Below are 24,041 nucleotides of genomic sequence, written 5' to 3' on the forward strand. Positions count from 1 at the left end.
TCATTGAACCTTTCTTAGTTTTAAATCTTCGATGTCTGCCAAAATGGCAAGGGGAACAATTTAGAATTCAAAACTTTCACTTTTATAAGACTATTATTAAAAATGCCTTCAAATGAGGCGTCATGTATCTGAATTTTTTCATGTTTGAATAGAAGAACAAGACCTTGCCACTAATCTGCAGCAGGTAGTATTTGAAGTGACTGCACTGTTGAGACAATGAAAGCCATGTGAAAAAGGGCTCGGGCTGTGCGTAGCGAGGGATTCACTAGTCATGTCAGAGCTGACGGTTGTTCTGTGGCATAACAGCGTGTGTCAAGATAATGGAAGTTTAAACGAATGAACAGTGGAGATAAGATGAGCAAGTATAGCCATGGATGGCAAGGAAAAAGATCCTTATATTTTATGCTTGCGCTTTTGTAAAACGTGTGGAGATGTATCCTACTGCATCAAAACTGGTTAGCTAAAACATTGGGTATGGGGGACTTGTCAGCATACGACTGCTCAAGCACAGTTAAGAAGAAAACCGTTCCTTGCTCCAAGTGTTCCTCTTCTCTTCCCTCCAATCCCACTGATTTTTAAGTAGCAATAAATAGCAGTGATTATTTTGTCTGGTATCAGCTGAAATCTGAGGGACAATAGTTTGATTATTTCTCATGCCCTTTATTTGTGTCTGCTACTTAGTCAAATCTCTCTGTAAGTAGTAAAGCTGTCTGGGTGAAGTGGGCGTCAGAAGGTGAGTGGCAAGTACAGATCTCTTGCTTATGGAAATGACAGTTCACATTTAGCTTGTGTAGATAGAAGCAGCTCTTTGTCATCTGTAATTGCTTTTGCCCGGATGAGAAGTTCCCAGGTTCCAGAGGGCAAAATTTTGCAACAGAAGAGCCTTGGACGTGATTAATTTGCAACGTTGTGTGTTGGCAGTATGTAGAGCAAGAGGCCAAAAGATAAAATGATGGGAAGCCAACCTGTTCTCCCAGCTGAGTTAATTATGACATGCTGGGTTTAGGGGAATCTTGATTGAGTTCAATAATTAAGGTAACTTCACTTCCCTGAATATCATTCGAGTGCAACTGCTACACCTTTTCTTTTGAGAAAGCTTTAAAAAGAAATTTGCTTTGCTTGCATTGATGGACCTGCAAAGTAGGGTTAAAAATAACAGCTTTGCAATTTAAGGACATGTACTCTTTAAATGGTTTTTAGGACTGGATCTGCTTAACCTTCTAAAATATTTGCATTTCACAAGTTGTAGTAATACAGTTTCATAAACCAGTGCCCTTTTCAAATGACTGTTACAGCAGTGACTGCGTAAAATCGCTTTTAATAATAGGGGAGAAACATGAGCAAGAAGCTTGTATTGAAAAAATCCACTCATTTTTATTAGCTTCTTGCCATCCTTCTTTGCTAAATTAAAATGAATAGTGTGAGATTATTTTTCCTCTCTATGTTTTGTCACCTTATATAGTGCATGAACAAAGACACTATTTTGAGCACAAGACTGGACCAACTGGTGTCCGTAAAGTAAATAACTTTTGTGAGATCAGTAATATGTGAAGTGTTACTTTTGACTAATAACTGGGGGAAGAGGCATTGTCCAGAAGGTCTGGTGACCAAGATGTGTGTATGGTGTGAAAAAATTTTCAGTTCTACTTGCTCAATTTATGAGGGTAGGGATTTTTAAATACCTATGTTTTCCACATCTCATGAATTATTTGGCTCTGTGAAGTGGGAGTTTAAACTGGAGGTTTGTATACTGTAACAAAACAATTAAAAACTTCAAAATTCTTCTTCTATTGCATTTCACAGAAGTTTTTTTTCAATGTCAGGATTTTGATTTATGTGTCACTTACCATAAATATCAGTTTTGATCTATGTCTTGGCCATCATATAAATACAGTTTTCAAAACTCTGTTGTTGTGTTTTTTTTTTTAACCTAGACATAACATGCTGTGTATTTTTTTTTAGCCAGCTTGATGCCAATGTTTTTTAAAATACATTACTGTTTTTGTTTCCTTCACGAAAAAGCAGATAATTTTATTTCTGCTTCAGTTTCAAGACGGGCTTTTCATATTGTGGCATATAGTTTTCCTAAGAAATGAAGTAACAAGCTTAAGTCAACCATTAATTCCAATTAATTAATAAAAGTGTTGAATTTTTCTTACAGGAGATGATCAGATGGAGAGAAAAGGTCAAGTTTTAATACTTCTAGTGGAACAAGCTCTCAGTTTCCAGGACTACAAAGCAGCTAGTATGCATTGCCAGGAGCTCATGGCCACAGGTGAAGTCAATAAATGGGGGTGGTGTGGGGTGGTGGTAGTGGAAATCACAGTAAGCCAAGAGTCAGAACTCAGAAGTATGGTACTTCAGATTGGTCCATTTCATTCAAAAATCAGTTGCATTTTGTTTGTGGAAGTCAACTGACATCAACATGTCAAATGTAGGTGGTATGAAATATGACAAATCCTGTTGTCATGGAGGAGGAACTCCATGTAGTCATGGAACTACAAAATACTTAAGCCACAGTGACTTCTGGAGCTATGTTGGTCTTTTTCTAAATCAGTTTAGTTCACTGAGATCTCTCAACTGAAGTTGCATACTGTCATTCAGATAATCCTTTATTTTTTGCATCAGAAGCTCAAAATATATCCCAGAGGGGATTCCATTTTTAATTGTCTCCTCTGTACGTTTTTTCTTGTAAGAAAACAAAGGAAAAAAATTAATTTGTCGTGTTGTTTAAATCCCATTTACTATGTTTTGGTATTATGTTTTTGTTAATGAATGTTCATGTGTAACACTATTGAGATACACATGTATGTTGGTCCGTACACATCCATTATCATTTATACATAGTCATGTTTCTTCTCTGTAAAATTCTTTATGGAAACATATTTCAGTATCTTTCTTAAGATGTGTTTCAGTTTGCAAAAGTTCATTCACATAGTCTAAAATCTTTCTCTGCAATTGCTATCCCACTTGTTCATCTCTGGAAATAATTACAAGAAATAAAATTCTGTTAGCCAGCTGGGTAGGGGTCTTGTATTTAGTTTTCAATCTGAAAACAGTATTATAGGCTGCAGTAATAAGTGCTGACTTTTGTTTCTTACTAAGTTGCGTGAACATTATAAAAGACAGTTCAGGTATCTTTAAACTGGACCTATACTTGTAGAGAGATATTAGCTGGGTCTGTTTGGATGTCTCCAAACTTAATTTCTTGGCTTTCTGACAAAAGATGTGTGTGATGTATAGGAGCTGATGAGACAAGGTGACAGCCAGATTCCTGTAATCTCCTCCTAATGCAGGAAAAATGGATCCTGGCTGTTCGTGATATTTCTTTTGCATATGCAATGCACAAATACATGGAATGGAGATGTACACAGCAAATACTGTATGTAATAAGATAGTTACCGAACTATTAGACATGTAACCTTAGGGAGCTTTTCTGTATACCTCTGGGAACCACAATTTCTCATTCTTTCTACACTGTACCCCTTTCAAACAGGTAAAAATATGTGACTGTAGCTAGTAGGAATGTGCAGGTCTTTTAGATGTCTACCTTTCTATCAAAACTCTTAAAATATTTGTGGTATCTATGTAGTTTGTATATGTGAGGGAATGAGTGGAGATAAATGACATATATGTGTCAAGATACTAAGGAAGATGGGATTTGTTTCTTTGGCTCTTTTTTTCTGCCTTGAGATTGAGGCGGGGAAAGTCTGAGATGAATTGAGGTTCTTTTCATTATACCAAGTGATATATTTTACTTTTTTGGGGTGTGGTGTTTTTTTTTTTTTGCAGCCATTCCAGTAAGGTGTTTAATATTATGCTCTGAAGTAAATTATGATTTTCTTATTGCAATATGTAAAAATAAAGTGTGTAAGCTTACAGATGCCTATTGTACTGATAGCTACAGTATCATAGCAATGAATCTTCTATGCATTTGGTCAGTCTAAAGTTGAGTTACATCCCTGTTTTATGGAGCATTTATGGTTCCTTTCTTAGGGCATAAATGTTGGCAGGAATGCCACATGCCCTCGTTTATCTTATTCAGTAAGAATTATGCAGCATCCTCCTATCACCTGTGAAGCTTACCAACCTCAGAAGTACGTTTTGTGTTCCCTTGTAGGTTATTCTAAAAGCTGGGAAGTATGCAGTCAGCTTGGGCAATCAGAAGGCTACCATGATTTGAGTATGCGTCAGGAACTCATGGCTTTTGCTCTGACACACTGTCCCCCAAGTGCCATAGAGGCGTTGCTGGGAGTGAGCAGTACATTGCAAACCCAGGTAAGTGTTTCTGAAACTTCTTTCATGCAGGTTCAATGCTTACCAAAGCAAAGAGAACTTGTGCTCATTTTTAAGTTTGTTCCTTTAAGTTCTTAAACCCCCACAACAAGTTTATATTTGTTCTACTGTATTTTTCTGCTTTCACTGATATTTCAACAAATGAGGTCTCTATATAAGCATTTTTATATGATGAGTTGGCTTCTCAAGTAGGAGTGCAATTGTATTCTCGATCTTCAGTTCTTTTAATTTCTTCATTTATTGCCTGATTTAAACATTTTATTTGAAAAAAAATTATTTAACTGCATTTGCAATGTTTTCCAGGTTCTGTCACCTGTTTACACCTTGTAATGCAACTTCATTAAATGCCCACATAAATATCTATTAAATGTTTATTCTTACATTTTTATGATCTCCACCCAATATTCAATGAATTTTTTTTTCTCACTGATTTCAACTATGTAATAGTTTTAACAACTACAACGGGCTTTATGTCTGAGCCATCTTTATTAACTCTGCAATGACTGACTTCTTAATAGAATGAGATTTGAAGCTGATCATATTATATATGTGAGAACATGTAATTGTGGCATTTATACTGGCAAATACAAGTTATGGCAAGATGACATAGCAAACCTTTTGAAAAGTTTTATTTGAAACTGCAGTGCAGTAATTTAGATTGTCAGAACGTTAAATTTTTGTTCAGTGTAATTCTGGCTTAGCCTATGTGCTATTACTTGTTTAAGAGTTCATATTTGTCTTAGTTGTCTAAGAGTTCACAATCTTCATAGATTTATCTTTGTAAAATAAAAACATCTTAGAGGGCTTGCGTTCTGTGTCTGAAGAAGTAGGGAGAAGGGAGCAATAGCTATAGTACACATGCAGTCTAATTAAGGCAGCTGTAAGTGTGTAGCTGCCTTCTTTACAAAATTGCTTGTATAGCAATGTGTATGAGAAATACAGGCAACGTATGAAGGCAGTCTGTGCTGCTTCAGTAACAGGATAACATCAGAATAAAATGCTGCAAAGGATTTGAAATAAAGTCTAGCACCTGCAAGCTCTTTACTATTTTTTTCATCATGAAAGCACTCAGATTTGAGAGAGGTAGGTACAATTATGAGGTTAAAGTGGAATCTTTGCAGAATTGATACCTGTACAGTATAGAAATAAAAACTTGTTTCCCCCCTTATGTGCCTATACCTGGAATTAGAATTTGAAGTCAAACAAACTTTTGGCACTGTATAAGCCAGAATTTGTTAGACTTTCTGTCAATTCACTGCCTATCACTGTCTCGTTCCTTCTAAAGGCTTCATGTCCTGTTAGCTGTAGTGCAGTGCAGCTGCTCAGCCACTGGTTATTACCCTCTTGCATCCTACTTCGCCAAGGGAAACGATTCTCTGTCTTCTCCATTCACAAAACTTGAGACTGAATTTGTTGCTAAGGTTTCTTTGTTAGTGCAATATCATTTGTGGCAGAAGCGCAGTGATGATTAATTTGGTATTTGCCCCAGGAAGCCAAACCCAAGTCATGATTTCTGTCAAAGTACGTTTATTCTGCAATTACTTTCTCCATAAACTAAGCATAAGCTTTTCAGCACTGTTCATTAATGGTCCTACACATTCGGTCCAAGCACTCTGTCTTTGTATGTAGATAGATAGATATATGCAAAAAATCTTCATCAGAAGGTCGCGCTGACCAGATGTGTCTTTTGGTGGACTTCATCAGTTCTATGGCCTGTGGAAATTCTGCTCACAAAACTATTATCTAGTGTAACACTTGCCTCTGTGGAGTTGCCCAGCACCTCAGAGGCACAGTTCAGATAATGGATGTTTTTCATGGAAGTTCTTTAGCCTATACAGTACAGTAGGGTGCATATAATTTAAAAAAAAAAAAAAAATTCTTACATGGCATGAAAAATATCGCACAAAAATCACAGAGAAGGGAAGGTCATTTTATCTAAGGACTACAACAGTGAGAGGATGTCTAAGATTCCTATGTGTTCTTGTCTTCCCCTGCATTCTTGTTTTTCTATCATGGAAGATTTTACATCACAATTTCTTGGGTTTCCTATGACATCAGTCATAATTCTTACATTTGATTATTTGACTGGTAAGAGATTATATTTATTTTGTGTTTATAGATTCTTTATCAGGCTGTGAATTACCAGTTTCTTCCCTCAGAAGGAGGTGAGAATATAAATATCTCAGGACCTTCTGCGTTGATCAGTAAGGATACAGAGGTAAGCTTTAAAGAGTTTTTAAAGTAATAATTATTTTGTTCTGCATTACGCTGAAGAGCTGAATTTGAGTTTTTAGCAACATCTACCTGTTTTCTAGATAAAATGCACAACATTAAATACATTTACTAGTTCCTGTTCTTAGATTGTTTTAAGTTCAAGGTTTTGCTTATGTATTTATACTGTTCTGATTTTTCATTGCTTCTTCCTACACAGTCTTAGCACCGTAGAAAAAAAAATACAAACCCAGAGGCAAAGAGGAAAGTGCAACAAAACTTAACACAATAAAATACATCAATGTTGGTTTGATTTTTTGATCTGTCCCAGTTGCAAAGCAGGACATTTGAGAATAAACCCGAGCTGTGTATTTAATTAGAAAGTCTTGAATTAAACTTATTTTTCCTCTTTGTGCGTGTATCATGAAGTTTATGACTTCTTTGCCATTTTATAACTTTCGTATATTGCATGTGAAATTATTTTTGTGTGTAAGATCAGAAGGAACATTGAGTATTTTGTGGGAAATAGAGGCAGGGCAGCAGGAAAAAAGTCTACTATTCTTTCCACAAATTTAAGTGTGTACATGTACAATTGAAAGTACATTTCTGTCTTTAAAGAAGATGTAATAACCTATTTATGAGAGAAAGGAATGTCTTTTTCATCCTCTTCAGAGTGGAAAATTCTGAGTTTAATTTATTTTTTTCTCTGTTTTCTGTTTAATTGAGTTTTTCTATAGGCGATAAGCAGATCAGCGCGGGGGGGGGGGAGCAAAAACCTTTCTTTAAGGAAAGAATAGAGAAAGAAAGAAAAAAGGTGGTTCATGTTGCATAGTCTGGCTTTTTGAGAAAAGTATCTGAATTGCAGCCTCCTTAATGTTATTATACCCTTGGGGAATTTTTACCAATAACAGCTGTAGATGGAACATGCTAGTCTTTGCCTTTGGTATATTTAACACCATGTGGCTTAAAAAACCACACCTCTCCTTCATGTTATTGGAATGGGAATAGGCAACTTGTATGTATATGTCTATATTTTATGTATGTTTTTTATATCTGTATAGGCATACATGCATACTTTCTATACATATATGCGTATGTAAACATATATACATATTTGCATATAAAAAAATAAATGGGCAGGAAAGTAAAATAGCACTGAAAACAGTATTCAGAGGAAGAGAGCTGAACACTTGATGTATCTGCTAGAATCATTGATATGAAGAACAGGTTTGTTCACTGGCATGAATGCTTTTTGTTTTCTGGAAATTGGTAAATGAATCTCTCTGAGAGGAAGATTATTAAGTAGATGTTAATAAAATTGTGGAACCTTCTGATGTGGGTGTGGATATGTACGTTTACAATATTTTAATGTATATAACAAATTGTCATGCATCACCTTTCATATGCTGTAGTACTATTGACAGTATGTTGTGACGGAACAATTATACATGCGTATAAATGATTCAGAAACTTATTCAAAGGTTTGTCATAGTTGAGTAAACTCACTAATTAACTTCATTATCAATTCAGTTTGAATATCTGAAGCAATTTTCATTATGCTGGGGAATTCACATACAGAAAATTATCCACTCATATTTTTTCCAATATATCTTTCAGGTTTTTTTCCCCTTAGTTGTGGTTGGCTGTCTGTTCAGAATCGGAAGTAGGCAGACAGTTGACCTGGCAAGTTTGTGTGTTGCTGCATTGAGTTTTTTTTTCTTTCTGTTTTAATACAGCTTCTCGGCGTGTCGTATTTCAGACTGTTATACTATGAAATGAATTCTTTATATTTGCTAATTTTTTTGTTCTCTCCCGGTTGACTTAATAGGGATTTATAGCTTCTTTCATTTCTTGCAATGACACAGGAGGAAACATAGCCAAGAATTTAGTCACTGTATAACCCTTCCTTTGTTACAGACATGTGAAATGTTAGAAAAGCAATATATTCAATAACTCAGTTTCTCTGACTTAACTGAATCCTATAACTGCAATTCCCATAGTTCCACTTCAGCTAATTCCTCATGCTTCACCTTCATCATCTTGCACAGAATTTCAGTTTCTTCAAAGAAAAAACAAACTATAAGAATTTTTTTTCCCCCCCTTTCTTTTTACTCTTTTCTTTTTCACTTACGTTCTGATTAACTTATAGCACCCTTTTCTCAAGGAGTTGACAAATGTTCTTCTTTCTCACTGATGCCTTTTCAAATTGGTGCTCTAAATGTAATTTTCCTTATCTTGACTTGACTAAGCTTCTTTTAGCATACATGTGTTTGGGCATCCCTTTCTCTGTTGCATTAAAAATACCTGTCTGTAAGTGTATCAATTTTCCCTTTCAAAGCTTTAGTGACCTTTTTCTACCTCTTCTTGCCTTTATCTAATATTGAATCATTAGTTGTCACTACCATTTTTTTTTATTACATCACCAGCTGGTCATAATTGTCAATCATTCTTCTCTTGATGAACTCCTCTCTAGAAATGTCTAAACTCATTTCATTTTTGTTGTTTTAAGTTTTTCCTCTGAAACTTTTTTTCCCATGAAACTTGCAGAAATCTTGATAGCAGCTGGCTACATATCTTCACAGATGGCTTAGAAATGTGTTATTTAACATTGCTGTCGTATTGACTTCAGTATAACTTTTCTCCCAAGTTTCGGTGGTCCTACTCTGAAGGAAATTCCTGATTGCTATGATAAAGATGCACGTAATTATTCTGTAGGAACTAATGCATTTGGACAAGGATGTACTTCATTACCTTAGTGCCAACTTGTCACTGTTGATTGAACTCATGGGATCCATTGGAGAAATTATCTTCTGGAAGCTACAATGATTCGAACATAGCAGATTATTTTTAAGCAAAATGTTAAGTTTCCCCAATCCCCACCCTTTTTTCTCTTTGTTGTATGCTACAAATGCCTCAACAACTCATCTTGCACTTCTCAAATAAAATATCACAGTAAGAAAATTAAGGTCTTGATTCATGAAAAGCATTTCAGAATATTATAACTAACATTATTAGATTAAAATATAATGCTTTTTCACAAGATGCTGTGTTGTGTATAAACAGTAGAAACAATAACCATCAATTCCCTTGTAAATGAGCTCTAACTTTATGTTAAATCTGTGTAATACTTAAAACATGCATTATGTCTGTTATAAATAAAATCATTATCTTTTACATATCTGAATGTGAAAACTTAATTACTGCAAAGTGGCATATCAGCACAAGAGAAATTTGCAGTTTAAAGTTTCCTTGAAACCAAACTCTTTGATAGGAGAGCAGAAATAATTTCTAGAGGAGAGTATCTTCAAATTATAGGAATGATTTTCTTAAACGTTGCTTAAAGAAAAGAATATTTCCAATTAACAGAGCATTAGCATCTTCTTTGCTTTTGCATTTTTCCCAAGCGCTAGATTTGGGAAAAGACAGGATCTTTTAAAGCATTTGTGTACATTAAATTGGTATGGCATGCATTTTTATCACTGCTGGTTAGAAATGATTAGGGAATGTTGTATTTATGTAGCATGCACTGGGAACTCTTCCATCTGGAGTCTTTGGAACCTTAGGGCAAAAATAATGTTCCAGCTGCTGTTTCAAATAGTTGTGATTTTTTTTTTTTTTTTTTATTTTCTGATTAACTGAAGCTGTGTTTTGTGGTTTAGTAAGTGTACTGGTTTTAATTCTGTAATAACTAAACTAGAATTCTTCTTATAGGAAGAGATAACTGTAATTCCTGAAGGAATCATGTTCATCTACAGTGTCACTGAACTCTTGTGCAGAGAAGGAAAAAAACCTCAATGTGGAACTCTCTATGTGCACTACTTAAAATCATTTTGTGGTCAGTGGAGATTCAGTCAATGGTGCATAGAGAATAATGCAGTTAATCAGCCATTAGGTGCTTGATTCAGTTACTTAATCATAGATATCAACAATTTGAGATGCCCTAAGTTATCCTCCTGTCCTTTAGCTACTGACCCAAAAAGTCTAGATCTTCTGTCAGATCTACAAGTGTTAAGAAGGTATCTTAATTACTGCTATATATCTCAGACAGTCATCAAAGCCTATGTTTAAGCAGCTGAATCAAATGCATTGTGTATGTTTAAGGCTGGGTTACTTTTTCAGTTCCAGGGTCATTATAGCCCTAATAAGAGCTTAGACATCCAATGACACCTGAATTTTAGTGTTGTCATCTTGAGCTGAATCTTTTCTGTAGTCTCTCATCTATGGTCTGGTTTATCTTTGCAGGACTGGAGTTTTCAATTAGACTGGTTCATTAGCTGTAACATATGCTACTGTCCTGGTTTCGGCTGGGATAGAGTTAAATTTCTTCCTAGTGCTGTGTTTTGGATTTAGTATGAGAAGAATGTTGATAACACACTGATGTTTTCAGTTGTTGCTAAGTACCCTGCTAGTCAAGGACTTTTCAGAGGCTGGGAGGGAGCATAGCCAGGACAGCTGGCCCAGCTGGCCAACGGGGTATTCCATACTATATGACGTCATGCTCAGTATATAAATAAGAGGTGTGGTCCAGGAAGTAGCGATCGCTACTTGGTTATCGGTCAGCATGTGGTGAGAATTGCATTGTGCATCGCTCACTTTGTATATGTATTTTTTTATTATTATTATTATTTATTATTTCTTTTTCTGTTCTATTAAACTGTCTTTATCTCAGTCCACGATTTTTTTTTTTCCCCCCCTCCCGATTCTCCCCCGCATCGCACTGCCAGGGACGAGTGAGCGAGTGGCTGTGTGGTGTTTAGCTGCCTGCTGGGTTAAATCACAACAGCTACAAAAAGGAAAAAAAAAAAAAACCAAACACCCAAAACAAAATCCTCCAAGGCACAAAACATAAATGTAGAATAAGCATGAATAGTTACGTAAAAGACACTATTTTAAATTCCTTTTTTCCAATGGGAGTACCAAAAAGGGAAAAAGAAAAAAGAAAGTTAATACTTGATGTTCTGTCTTATGAACAGAATCTGTTCCACCTCGCTTTGTTTCCTCCATAATCTTAATGCGTAATGACTCTTAATGCGTAGAGTGTATAAACTGTATGGTTTTTGCATTTTTTGATCCTTGCACCTTGACTAATTGTCATTAAAAAACAACAAAAACAAAAAAAATTCCATGTTGCAGGTGTTCTAATTTATTACTCTCTCTTCTGTGCCTTATTTAAAAAATAGTTGGCTTTGTTATTTGTCTTTGCATTAGGCCGTTTGGAATTACATATATGTGTATGTATGAGCATATGTGTATATGTAAGTATTTTAGCTGTTATTTTGGAGTATCTTGATAATTTAGGATTTGTTGGCTTTTTTACATCAATTCAGATTCATACAAATTTTTAAGCTGCTAATTTAGAATTAATAAGTGGTTATTATTTTGTTTTTAATCAGAAATGGTTACTTTTATAAAGGATATCAGGAAGAAATAATATAAGAAAATAATTTCCCTCAAAACCTCCAAACTAACTTGTTTCTGAAGATACAATTAAAGCATACAATTAAAGTTGTCGTCTTGAAATGAGACCTTCAGCAATCTTTAAGAAATAATTTATTTTATGAGAGATTGATTCAGGATAGCAAAAAGTTACAGCCTCAAAGTGTTGCTGTTCCAGGAACATAGAGGAATGGCTTTTCAGAAAACAGAATTCTTATTTGGGCAGAAAAGACTGTAATTACTTGTAAGAGTTGAAATTCTTTTTAGAAAAAATCAACAGAGTTTATCTGATAACGGTAGAGCTATAGAAGCATACATACCAGCATACAAGTTAGCCCCTTAGTTTTCACACTACTGAAGGAGGTTTATTTTAAAAAATGTGTTTTGCTCAAATGCAGTTGAGAACTTGGGACGGGGATTTTTTTTTTCCCCTGGTTCTGTTTTGTTTTGGTTTTGGTTTATTTTTACCCCATGAAGAATCTGTTAGGGGTCCTGCAGCATCTGCTTGAAAATGGAGGCAGAGAGAGAAATTAGTATTCTGTATATAATATTTAAAATAAATTACAAAAAGCTTTTGTACTAAGTACCAAGAGTGGTTTATTTAAAAAACACACAAACAAGAAATTCTCCCACACCCCATCAAGCCACCAGACCTAGGATTTTCTGCTGCTTTTTACTTTTCACAGGAGTAAAAATTCTGGCGTGTTGTACTTGGCATGCTCTTTCTTCATTTGGTGAAGTAAGAGCTGAAATTTCCAGTTTAGCCAGTCAGTTCATTAGTCGTGCATCTGTGAAACGCAAAATATAATTTTAGAAAAGATAAAAAAAAAATGCCGAAGCCTTAATAGAAGGACTTAAGATGGACCTGCTACTTCAGTGATCAGCTTGAGGCAGTGATTTACTGCATACTGCAGTAAAAGGTATACTAAAACTAAGTTCGTCTACAGTGAAATTCTGCCTTATTGAAGCTAACATGTTTTGTCACTGAAGTTACGGTGGGACATAATTCACTTGAGAATAACTTGGCATCATTTTGCTCTGATGTCTGAAATTTTGTCATGAGTTAGTAAGTTGTAAACTAATACCTCACATTCAGTTATACAGGTAGAATTTTTCTATTTCAATACACTTCAGTGTATGGGGAAATGAATAATAGAATTGTTAGGGAGAAACATTGGATATAAAGCTGTTGAAGTTTGCTCTATGGAGGAAAATATTTATATTTTCTATTGCTGAAGACAGTGTGTTTACATTGGCATGCTAATTACATATTTATGTCTAATGTGTAAGCTTTGTAAAGCGTGCAATTAACACAACCCTTTCAGGACTGGAATAGCACAGATCAACCAACAAGTATGTTCTGGGTATTATTTAAATGCTTTACATGAGGAAGAGCTGGTACAGAAAGCTCCATTTGTGGAACATGTCTTCTACTTTTAAGAATTGACTTAGACATGAGTTTACTGAGACTGAGTGAAGATGTTTTGCAGGATAACGTGTAGACGTATATGTGCATGTATTGCAGAAGCAGTTTGGGATTGAGAATAGGCTGGGGTCTCTCTTCTTTTTTGCAGTCTCTTAGGTTTGCTGTATTCGGTACCTTCTAAGTGCCGACTGCAGAATTTCATATCTTGATGATAGTTTTTCACTTGGTGTGGAGATGAATGTTTACATCTCTTCACCATTTCCCCTACTGAGAATTCAACTTAATGCTACCTCTGTACAAATACAAGATTGTCTTTACTATCAACTTTCTTGAATTATTGAAGATTATTTTTAGCATGCTCAATCTCCTCATTTGTAGAGAGATCATTATTTTAACAGAAGCAATCAACAATTATGTAAAACATTACCATTATAAACTTTGGAATTAAAAACAGATGGTGTCTGTGGAAACAACAGGTTATAGTTGAATAAGGGGCAAAATGTTCTATTGATCACGCTACTCACTTCAGATTGACACTTCTGAATCACTTTTAACTTGTCTTTTTTTTGTTTTTTATGACAGCTGTTACTTAAATTAATGATCATGTAAAGTATGTTATTAACATAGTGTGCCTGATCTCTAATGCATTTGGCTTTAATTCATTAGCCTAATTAAAGCATGAGTCTAACACTTGCTGTTGTGTGTTGAATATGCTCACAGGATGAAACCAACATCTCCTCTAGCCATTCTGCTGATTTGTTGTACTGGACGACATCAAAAACCATGAAGGTGTTGTCTAACACAACTATGACTACAAAAGCCATGCTGCATGCTGTCAGTGATGGACAGTGGTGGAAGAGATCATTAACTTATCTTCGACCATTACATGTAAGGGATTGCTGATGTGTCTGCAGATGTTTACACATTCACTGATCCATTAGTATAAAAGCTGGGCTCCTTTATAGGTATCTGATAACTGAAGACCTCAAATCGATAAATGAATTAGAGACATCAAGGGATTGTTTGTAAGCACATCCCAATGAAAGGAGGGGTCTAAAGCTGTTTCCTTTTCTTGTTTTCTAATCTGTTTTCTCCTGCTTTTTTAGCATAGTGTGAGAAAGCATAGTTGAAATTTTGCAAAACTTCAGAACTTTGGGGAAGAAAGCACAGTGAAGTCCCCTCTTTAAATACTGTCATTTTATATTCAAAGCTGTTCCTTTTCAGTTTCTCTTTTCTACCTTCTCTACTTCAGTGGATTTTCTATAATTTTTATGATACTAGTTTCTCTGATACTACTTTTGAGCATCATTCTTCTTCTTTTTTTTAAGAATACTGGACCTCATTCAGCATTGGTTTATATAAAATGACTGCTGTCTTTCTCCCCACTGAATTCAACGATATTTTCCTTTACAGTTGCTTCCCTTCTGAACAGCAGTTACAGACTTTTTAATGAGCTTTTTTTATGACTAGACTCAACTATACTTATTTTTCCCAGGGCCAAGAATTTGGAGATGTATTAAAAAGTGGGCCTGGAGAAAATGCCACTGTGGAAAAACAAGGCTGTCATCCGTTTTATGAGTCTCTAATTGCTGATCCATATGTTGCAGAAGTAAGTTTCTGTTACAGAATTCTGAAGTGTTAGTTTTTTGTTGCGATCTTATAATTAAGTAATAATATGGATTTTGGATTATTTGTGTGAAATTTTGTGCAATAGTAGGGAAAAAATCCAGAATTAAACAGAAAGGAAAGCAAATGCAGGAACCAAGGTAGATAATTACATCTGATGCAAGTGAGCTAAATATAACTGCAGGGTGTAGTGCGCATGTGTCAGTTATCTTATTTTACTTCTAGTCTGAAATCAGCTATGGCACATACCAGAGCAATTCTTTGGAAAGCTTTGCAGAAGTATTGCTGAGAACAGAGAAACTGACAGAAACAAAGAGCGAAGGAAAAGACCTACTTCCAACTACAGAAGGTATGGGTATGTGTATATTCACTCCTGTATTTATGATATATAGTAAATATAGGAGAATCTATGGATGGGTTTAAATACAGAGAATTGCACACAATAATTTGAAGTATTGTCCAGGTATTTTTTATAAATTGTGATCCGGTTCAACATCTTACACTGGTAAGTAGTCTTGATAGAAATAGCTGCAGAGTTTTCAAGAGAAGTGGTGTTTTTGAAAGGAGTTGCTCTATAAAGACTAGAAATCTGAAAGTTGGCTTTAAATAAGCAAAAACTGATATTTGGGGGCTGACAAAGATGTGAACATTGGGGGGGGGGGCGGAATTGTTGAAGGTTTCCTGAATACTACCATGTACAGATATTTAAATGGAGATTTGCAAAAAATTGCAAAATTGCAGTGTAAATGGTATTTGTATGTATGCCTGTCTATTCACTTGTTCACATTCTGTGCCATTGTATGTACAGCTTTCAGTATTGCAGGGCCATTACAGTATTTTATTTGCTAATTAATGCTTAACTGCAGCTTCTGGAATTATTAGAACTTTTTGTATTCTTCTGAAATTTCTACATTTTATAGGTTATACTTAATTTGTTAACTGAAAGTTGCACTTCTTTTTTTTTAAAAAAAAAAAACAAACAAACAAACAACAAACAAACAAACTACACCAAACCATCTATGATTGTTTGTCTTTCCTTTTGGCTGTCTCCTGCTGGTTTAAGAAATGAACTGTTTAAATATTTACATGTTGTTAGTGTCTTTTGAAGGAAGATATCTGTATTATATTTTACTCAGTGGTAAGTTCTGCCATGAAAAATAAGTATACTAAATCACTTGCAATATGAGAAAAGTTTCAAATGAGACTTTCTTCATAAGCCACACAGTTTTATTTCAACTGTTTAGTGAAAACCAGCATATTTGTCTTACAAGTATATGATTCAGTAGTCTGAGATGTGATATTTCTGCAGATAACCTGTGCAGTTGTAATATAAAAACATTGTGAATTAGAAGAGGTCAGCAACAGCTTGTATAAATGGGGATGTATTCACATTGTGTTCCTTTCATGCTCTCTTAATGCAAAAATAGTTTTAAATCACTACTTATGATTTCTTTTCTTGCATGCTGAAAGCCCATAGATTTCTAGCTCTGATGCCTGTGTCTGGGGAGGCAAGGATTAAAAAGTATTCATTGCTTTCTTAGGGCAAATGATGTTGGTTGGCAGATCTTTGGTAATACTTCCTGCTCCAACTTGAGTAATTGGAACTGGTTGTTTACAATTCAGTGGCTGCCTTTCAGATGGAAATTTCAGTTTTGGGGACTTTTGCTTGAAGAAGAAAAGCAATTTTAGATTCCAGCTTTAGTTTTTGAGCCTCTATCTTCCTTCTCTTAAGTGTGCAGACTACTGTTTTTACCATTTTAATACTTCTGTTCTCTTCCACCACTCTTATTCTATTGTCAATCTGAATTTCACTTACTAGTCTCTCCAACTGTGCTATGGAACTGAGAGTTCTATGTTTTCCTCTGGAAAACTGAGTTATATTTATTCTGTACTCAGCAGTCTTGCTGTATGACACCTTTTGGTAGTCAATAGAAAGTGTTATTACACATAAGTGTAACGTAGTTTTCTGTAAATGAATGGATTGGTAATTTGCTGATTGTAATGCATTTAGTCCTGGATAAACAGTGTTGGATTCCACCTCTTCCCCCTTCTTAATGCTTTGCTTTATCAATTCCCACAAAAGTCCTCATGATCAGTTAACACTTTCAGAATTGTGGAGCTTGAAAATGTGCTTATTAATAGCACACCACCAAAATTTAAAATAAAAAAATCACACAGATATGAACCCCATTTATTATTCTGTGGTTTTTCCCATATTTTCAGGCTTACTCTTAAGATTTAGGGAGGATTTCACCATATGAAACTTGAATGCTAATATGAGTTATTAGCTACTATACTAGTAACTAACAAACATAGCAGATTTCATTTGATTTTGCTGACAAGTTTGAATTCTATTTGTTTCCTTCTAGTTGTCTTCTAGGAGACCTATAGCAGCAGGTTTCAGCTCCGTTAGAAGAATCGACAAACATGGAAGAAGATGCAGTTTAGCAAAGAAACCCTAGTTGTACTTAGCACATTGTCTTAGGAGAAGTTGAAGTATGCTTCGAACTCTGTTTCCATTACTATAGCAGTGTCATGCTCCAGGCGTGAAGGGATGACTAAACACTTTCCCCAGAGGCAGCGTGCATGATAACACTCAATATAATCTTTGCTGCTTCTTTTGTGCATTTGGTAGGGTCACAAGCCTTGGACTTTGACTTTTCGTGTCCTTTCTATCTAGATGTAGGTGGTAGACTGAGCATTTTTGAGTGAAGTGGTAACACCCATCACTTTGGGTCCAGTAAAACAGTCTTTCCTCAGTTGTGCCATTATAGCGCACACAGACTTAACGTGACCAAGGCAGAGTCGTGCATCTCTGTTTAATTGTAGTTGTCTTTCTCCATAGCCCTTAGGGATTTGATGGGGAGGTTGAAGATGAGATCTGAATGGGAAGTTATTACAATTTACGACTGCATTTCGTTGTAAGCAGATATGGTACTAAACTCGACATAAACCCAGGAAAGTTGTCATACCTATTAATCCTCAGGAGTTTTAGAACAAAGAATACCTTAATGTTTTCCATGATTTTGTAATTGCTTGCAGATATGGCTGTTTAATTGCAATATATACTTTTAAGTTTAGTGAGATTTTATCACATGATAAATGAACAATTGAAGGATTGAAGCAGCTCTTGCAGAGAAAAAAAACATGGAAAAAGAGTTGAAACTTCCTAAATATTGATAAATTCCAGTTTTCACAAATAAACTATTTTCTTCCCTACTTTGCCTTTCAAACAGGCTTGTGGCGTAAAGACATAAAGACAAGACCTGCACAGGAAATAAAAATTATTCATAAAATCAAATTTTTTTTCTGTTTTCCTAAGGAAATAGTGCTTGCAGGACAGCGGCATTGGCTCTTTGCTTGTCACTGCCTGTCCTCCCTGGTTTGCCAACCCTGTAATGTTTAATCCCTTTGGCAAATTTCAAATTTGGCAGTGGTCTGAAATGATACTAAGTTCCTGTAAATTTTGTGAAGATGTATGAGAGGACAGAATGGCATCTTGCTAATGTCCATAGCCTGTGATTTGAAGTCAGCCCTGTTAGACATCAGAGAATTCCCGTAGGGCTTCACTGGGAGATGCAAGACTGGATGAAATTAGTCTTTGTGTATTCACATGTGTTTGTGTATATGTAAAGTAGGCATCTATATATGGATATATGAACACATCTGCACACAAGCACACAGAAAATTTATTGAATCAGTACAGGGGATGTTTTTTTTCAGAAGGGATGACAATGGAGGCAGGTCTGTTTTAAGTACATTTTAGCAACTGGGATGCCTTTGTGTTGAGCTTCATGCAAGAGTATGAATAAAATCATACTGTTTTCTGTCCTTGTATTGGTGCTAGGTTCTTTGTCATGATTGCTATCTGAAGGGTGAAGATAGATTTTTGCTAGTGTGGCAGTTATCATGTTGGGGATATTAAGTTGGAAGAGAACCCACAATTTATTATGTATTCCTGAGGCTTTGCAATCATTAATTTTCCAGAGAAAGGGAGAAGAGGGCACAGCCCAAATTCTTCTTTCCCTCCTCCCAGTTTTTTCTGTTAACTAGAGGTGATTGTAAAAATATATAAAGTAACTTCGCTTGTGCTCAGAGTAGGAAATAGCAATTTTGCGAACTAATTCAGCAAGATTTTAATATTAGATATTTCTAGAGTTCTATTATCTTTGCTTGGACCGCATACAGGTTATTTTGAATGTAGCAGAATGTCTTGGTTTCAGCTGGGATAGAGTTAATTTTCTTCCTAAAAGCTGGTATAGTGCTGTGTTTTGGATTTAGTATGAGAAGAATGTTGATAACACACTGATGTTTTAGTTGTTGCTGAGTAGTGCTTACACTAAGTCAAGGACTTTACAGCTTTTCATGCTTTACTGACTGAGAAGACTGGAGATGCACAAGAAGCTGGGAGGGGACACAGCCAGCACAGCTGACCCAAACTGGCCAAAGGGATATTCCATACCACGTGGCATCTGCTCAGTATATAAACTGGGGGGAGTTGGCCAGGGGCTGCAGCTCAGGAACTGGCTGGTCTGCGTGGGGGGTTTGTGTGTATAAAGTGATCAAATTTCTTGCCAGTGTGCCTTCAAGAGTAGTTTGTGTAATGTGGGAATATAGGTGTTTGAGACTTCCTTAAAATAAACAAAGAGCTCAGTTGCTGGAACATGGCTTCTACTGATTGGAATAATAATAATAATGATAATAACAAATATCATCTAGAAAAAAAGGAAACCATAATGTTATTTTCCTGGTGTACTGGCAATTCCTTATGGAATTTCTGGTCCAGGTTTCATAAGATTTTTGAAGTTTTCCCTGGAATTAATCATTTATATTCTCCACGCCCAAAACTGAATATTAAGTGTATCACAAGAATCATTATTCTGTAATTGTTTGTTGGAACTTCTGTAGCAACTGGAGTGATGCTTTGCTTTAGTCCAGAAGGAGATAACTGCATGAAGGAGAGATCCTGTTACTAATTAGCAAACCTTGGGTGCTCATATTATGTGTGTATTAGTTCTCCTTTTTGCGTAATGTAAAATATAGTGGGTTTTTTAAACAAAAAAAAAAAGTTTGGTATCTATAATGTAGGAAAAGCAGGTAATTTTTGTGTCAGTTTTACCAGAAGCATATCTCTTTATAATCAGAATAATTATTCTTCAATGCATTAATTTTGACTATGTTGTTGTGCTGATATTTCTTTTTGCAATATGTGGCAGGACCTGGTTTTGGTGTTTCACTGATCTTGTTTAAAATTCATATGACACTTGCAGCTTTCTTTTTTTACTTACTTTTTTTTTTTTTTATTAAGACAGAAGTTTTTAATATGGTTTGTTGTGTTCAGTGATAAGTGAATTAGAGCTCAGGCTTGAAGAGAAGACATTTTGTACTGTTCCTCTGGTTGGTGTCTTCAAACGCTTACAACATTACATTGCTGCCTTGATTTCACAAGCAAAAGATTTACTTGTCGTAAATCAGTACAGGTGATATTTTGGTGGCTTTGTTTAGCATCTGTTACTGCATAGTCTCATTCTTGTTTGGTTAATGCATCAAACGCTTTGCCTGGAAGTCAAGGGAAAGCTGTGCTGCAGTTTAATTACATATTATCTGTTTCTGGATTGCACTGATAAGTGTTTAATTAAGTATGTATAGAGTGCTTCAAGCTAGTGTCTAATAAAATACGGTTACACTGAAAACATTTCATTTGTTAACTGTCAAGGCTAGATGGGTCAGTAATCAAAGCTTTATTTCCGCTCCCTATATGTTGCAGTTCTGCTACAACTGGCAAGTGATGCTTTACCAAACGATATGGCCTTGTCTCTTGCCTATCTACTTGCACTACCGCAGGTATGTTGATAGTGATTTTGTTTGTATGTTTTTGCCAGGAAAGACTATTCATAGCATTTCAAAATTTCATACGAAAATGTAATTTCCTTAGAGTTTAAAATCTAAGTCTTTGAATTCATTTAAATACACATTTTTATAGATTGGGCTGGTGCATTTAAAGGAAACTCTGAACAAATGCCGTTGAACTGGCTTATGAGCATAGCACTGGTGAAAAGACAGATTTTCTTACTTAAAATAGTAGTTGGGCCACCTGACTGACAGTTCTAATGTAGCACAGAAATATGGGAAATAACTTTTGTGGTATAGAAGCAGCAAAACTGTAGTTGGAAAATCATTTTGGTTAGGGGTTTGTGCAAGGGGGGAAAAACATCATGATGTAGAATTATCTTTGTGTGTGTGTGGAGGTTGCTGATTTACTTCTGTGCCAGGAAAACATAGCCAGAGTTATTTCTAAATCACAGCAAGTAGCTTTTTAGAAAGTTTGTGCACTTAATGTTGTATGCTTGCTAATTCTTTCATATAAATTAATGCTCTCTTTCTCCTAGGTGATAGATGCCAACAAATGCTTTGAAAAGCAATTACATTCTGCGTTATCTCTCCAGCTGGCAAGTTATTACTATAGCCTGCAGATCTATGCTCGTTTGGCACCATGTTTCAAGGACAAATGCCACCCTCTCTACAGGGTTAGTACTCTTTTTAAAACCGTATTCATTGATGTGCATCATTAAAGCTATTCTAAAAAGCCAGTACATGAGTTAAGCCTGTTAAGGACCTGATCTGACGTATACTGTGAGCAGCCTGTTAAGTTACATATAATTATTTTTCTGCAGTGCTGTAAACAGACAAGTACTTCACAATTTGTGGAAGAGTTTTTGAAGCACAGTATCAAGTGTCATTTATAGGTAATAGCACTATCAGTCTTTAAAGTAGCTTATGAACACTGAGCGATAATGAGCATAGCCTATGCTATCATCTTGCAATACTGATACTATATAGTACTTCCTAGGAAGAGTCAAGTGTCCATTTAAACAAGAACGGTGCTATACAAAAAGTTTCCATAGCCTTCCTTGAGGTATGTTGTTTTGTATTTTAGTTTAGATGTGTTGTGTTTTGAAAATTCATCCTCATTCATTGATGAATTTTTTTTACTTCCTTTGACAAGCATCTCGTTTTGAAATGGCACAGCTTTGCTTCTTGTTTATCACCTGTGATTAAAGCAGTTACATGGTAAACTCCGAACTAAATCAAAGAGGTGACATACCAAAGTTTAGTAAGGGATCAGTTGCCATTCATACTAAGATACCTGAGTAAAAACTCTTCTTTGCCACTCTAAGAGAGCCTTTCTGAATTTACACCAGTTCTTTCTTCCTGTACAGAAGCTGTCTGGACTGTTTGGTTTTCAGCCTAGTTCTGCATTACAGCTAAAACAACACTTCTGGTCACAAGTTTTCTGAAAAGAGAGACCACTAATCACCACTGTGGCATGAAAGGAGATTTTTTTTTTTCCCCATGTTCAGATTGACTCCTGATTTACAGAGGAAAGCCTGTTTTGGTATTTGCCCAGTTCTGCAATTAGGCAGCCTTTCATGTTCCTGCTGAGATTTGCATTGTGCTATCTTCTGTTTTGAAACTAAAGGAAAACTTAGCCCAGAACTGAAATTTGTGGGGCTTGCAAAATATGTTGGTTGTGAGGAATTCATTCAAGTTTGTTAAATAGTTTTCCTTGCGCCTAGGTCCACCTGCTGAAAGATATCTTTGATGAAAAGAAGATTTTTTTTTTTCTTTTAATAGTTTAGCTTTTTTAGACAGTCTTATTTTATAGAAAGAGCTATGAAGCCTTTTGAAAGAGTAAGTCATAAGAATGAGGACAGAGATGTTAAAGATTGAACTATTTCTACTCTACTTGCTATTTAATAAGCAAAATCTTATCAATAGCACCATGTAGTTTTATCTCTTACTGATACGATCTTTGGCTAAATCTTTTTGTTTCATCTTGGTAAAATACTGTATGTGACTGTGATAAGCAGTGGATTCTAAGTTGTCTGCTAAAAAGAATATGTGCTATGTTTAAGTACTACTCTTAAACAGAAGCTTGTGAAAACAACTGTATGAGAAGATCCTAAGTGAAAAGCACACCAAGAAAAAGGAAAAAAAAAAAAAAGAGTCCCGAATGTTCAGTAAGAAAACAACACAGGAGAATACATTCGTTGTAATTAATTCCAAGAGTATCCAGTGAGGGAGTGTCACTGAAGCAGAAAAGGAGAAATAGAAACAGATGCTTTTGAGCAAAATAAGTACTTTTTTTTTTCCTTCCCCCCCAAAAAAAAACCACCCAGACTTAAATGCTCAGTTTTCACTGCAAAACAACCATTTGTTTAAATGTACATCTTAGATGCTGGTAATAAAGAACGGCTCCACTTTCAAGTTGCTTTCCTCAATGCCATACCAGTTGCTATCCATGGGAATAGATCTATCCATGGTTTTTATTTGTGTTCCCTAAGAGCTCTGTAGGGGGGAAAAAAAATTGATCTTAAACTTCTATGGTACAAACTTTTATGAAGATGATAAACTCAGTTGTAGATGACATTCCACAGTAGATTGTCTTCCAGTTCATGCCCCTGGTGTCTTGCATCACCTTTATCTTCTGACTGTTTCTCAAAACAGAAATGCGTCCCTAGGTCCTCTAACTGTATAATTCAAAGCTATGCATTATTCTTAAAAGATAACTGAGTGCTTTTTTGTGGGTGAAAACCAATCCTTTTTTCCCTCTGTTCTAAATCTTTACATATTCAGTAAAGATCTAAATCTGGCACTTCAGCCACATGCTTAGAAGATGGATCCTCAAGATCATAGAGCATATATTTCTGTTTAACAGCATCTGAGTCACAGTAGGTGTGATTTCTCTAGTCCATTGAATCAAGTATCCTGTCTGAAAACTCCAGCTGAATTTATAAGAATCTGTGTATAAACGTGGAGGGGTCTACACTTCCTATGTCTACTTCAAAATACCATTGTATAAATCTTTTAAAACAGTACATGAGTACTTCTGGCGTAATGGGAGAAACATTCTCAGAATGAAAATGACAGATATGTTATAGGGATAATGGGGAGTAGGGAGGGAGAGTTGCTCTTCCACGGGCTAAGACAGACTTCTAGGACTTGCTAGTCAGTCAAGAAAGACGTTTTGAAGGAATGATGGGTC

General features: G+C 35.5%; 1 protein-coding gene across 1 annotated transcript in view; it reads left to right on the top strand.

Annotated features, from left to right (window-relative positions):
* The window catches only part of NBAS (NBAS subunit of NRZ tethering complex), a 209,439-nt gene that overhangs the window by 82,611 nt on the left and 102,787 nt on the right, over window positions 1-24,041 (top strand). Inside the window, exons 33-40 of the mRNA XM_075145030.1 lie at window positions 2,162-2,275; window positions 4,121-4,278; window positions 6,416-6,514; window positions 14,090-14,257; window positions 14,865-14,978; window positions 15,221-15,344; window positions 20,763-20,839; window positions 21,385-21,522. Coding sequence (XP_075001131.1) covers window positions 2,162-2,275; window positions 4,121-4,278; window positions 6,416-6,514; window positions 14,090-14,257; window positions 14,865-14,978; window positions 15,221-15,344; window positions 20,763-20,839; window positions 21,385-21,522 — 992 coding nt within the window. The remainder of the gene's footprint in view (window positions 1-2,161; window positions 2,276-4,120; window positions 4,279-6,415; window positions 6,515-14,089; window positions 14,258-14,864; window positions 14,979-15,220; window positions 15,345-20,762; window positions 20,840-21,384; window positions 21,523-24,041) is intronic.

Source organism: Calonectris borealis, chromosome 3 (assembly GCF_964195595.1).
Source record: "Calonectris borealis chromosome 3, bCalBor7.hap1.2, whole genome shotgun sequence".
Classification (NCBI taxonomy): Eukaryota; Metazoa; Chordata; class Aves; order Procellariiformes; family Procellariidae; genus Calonectris; species Calonectris borealis.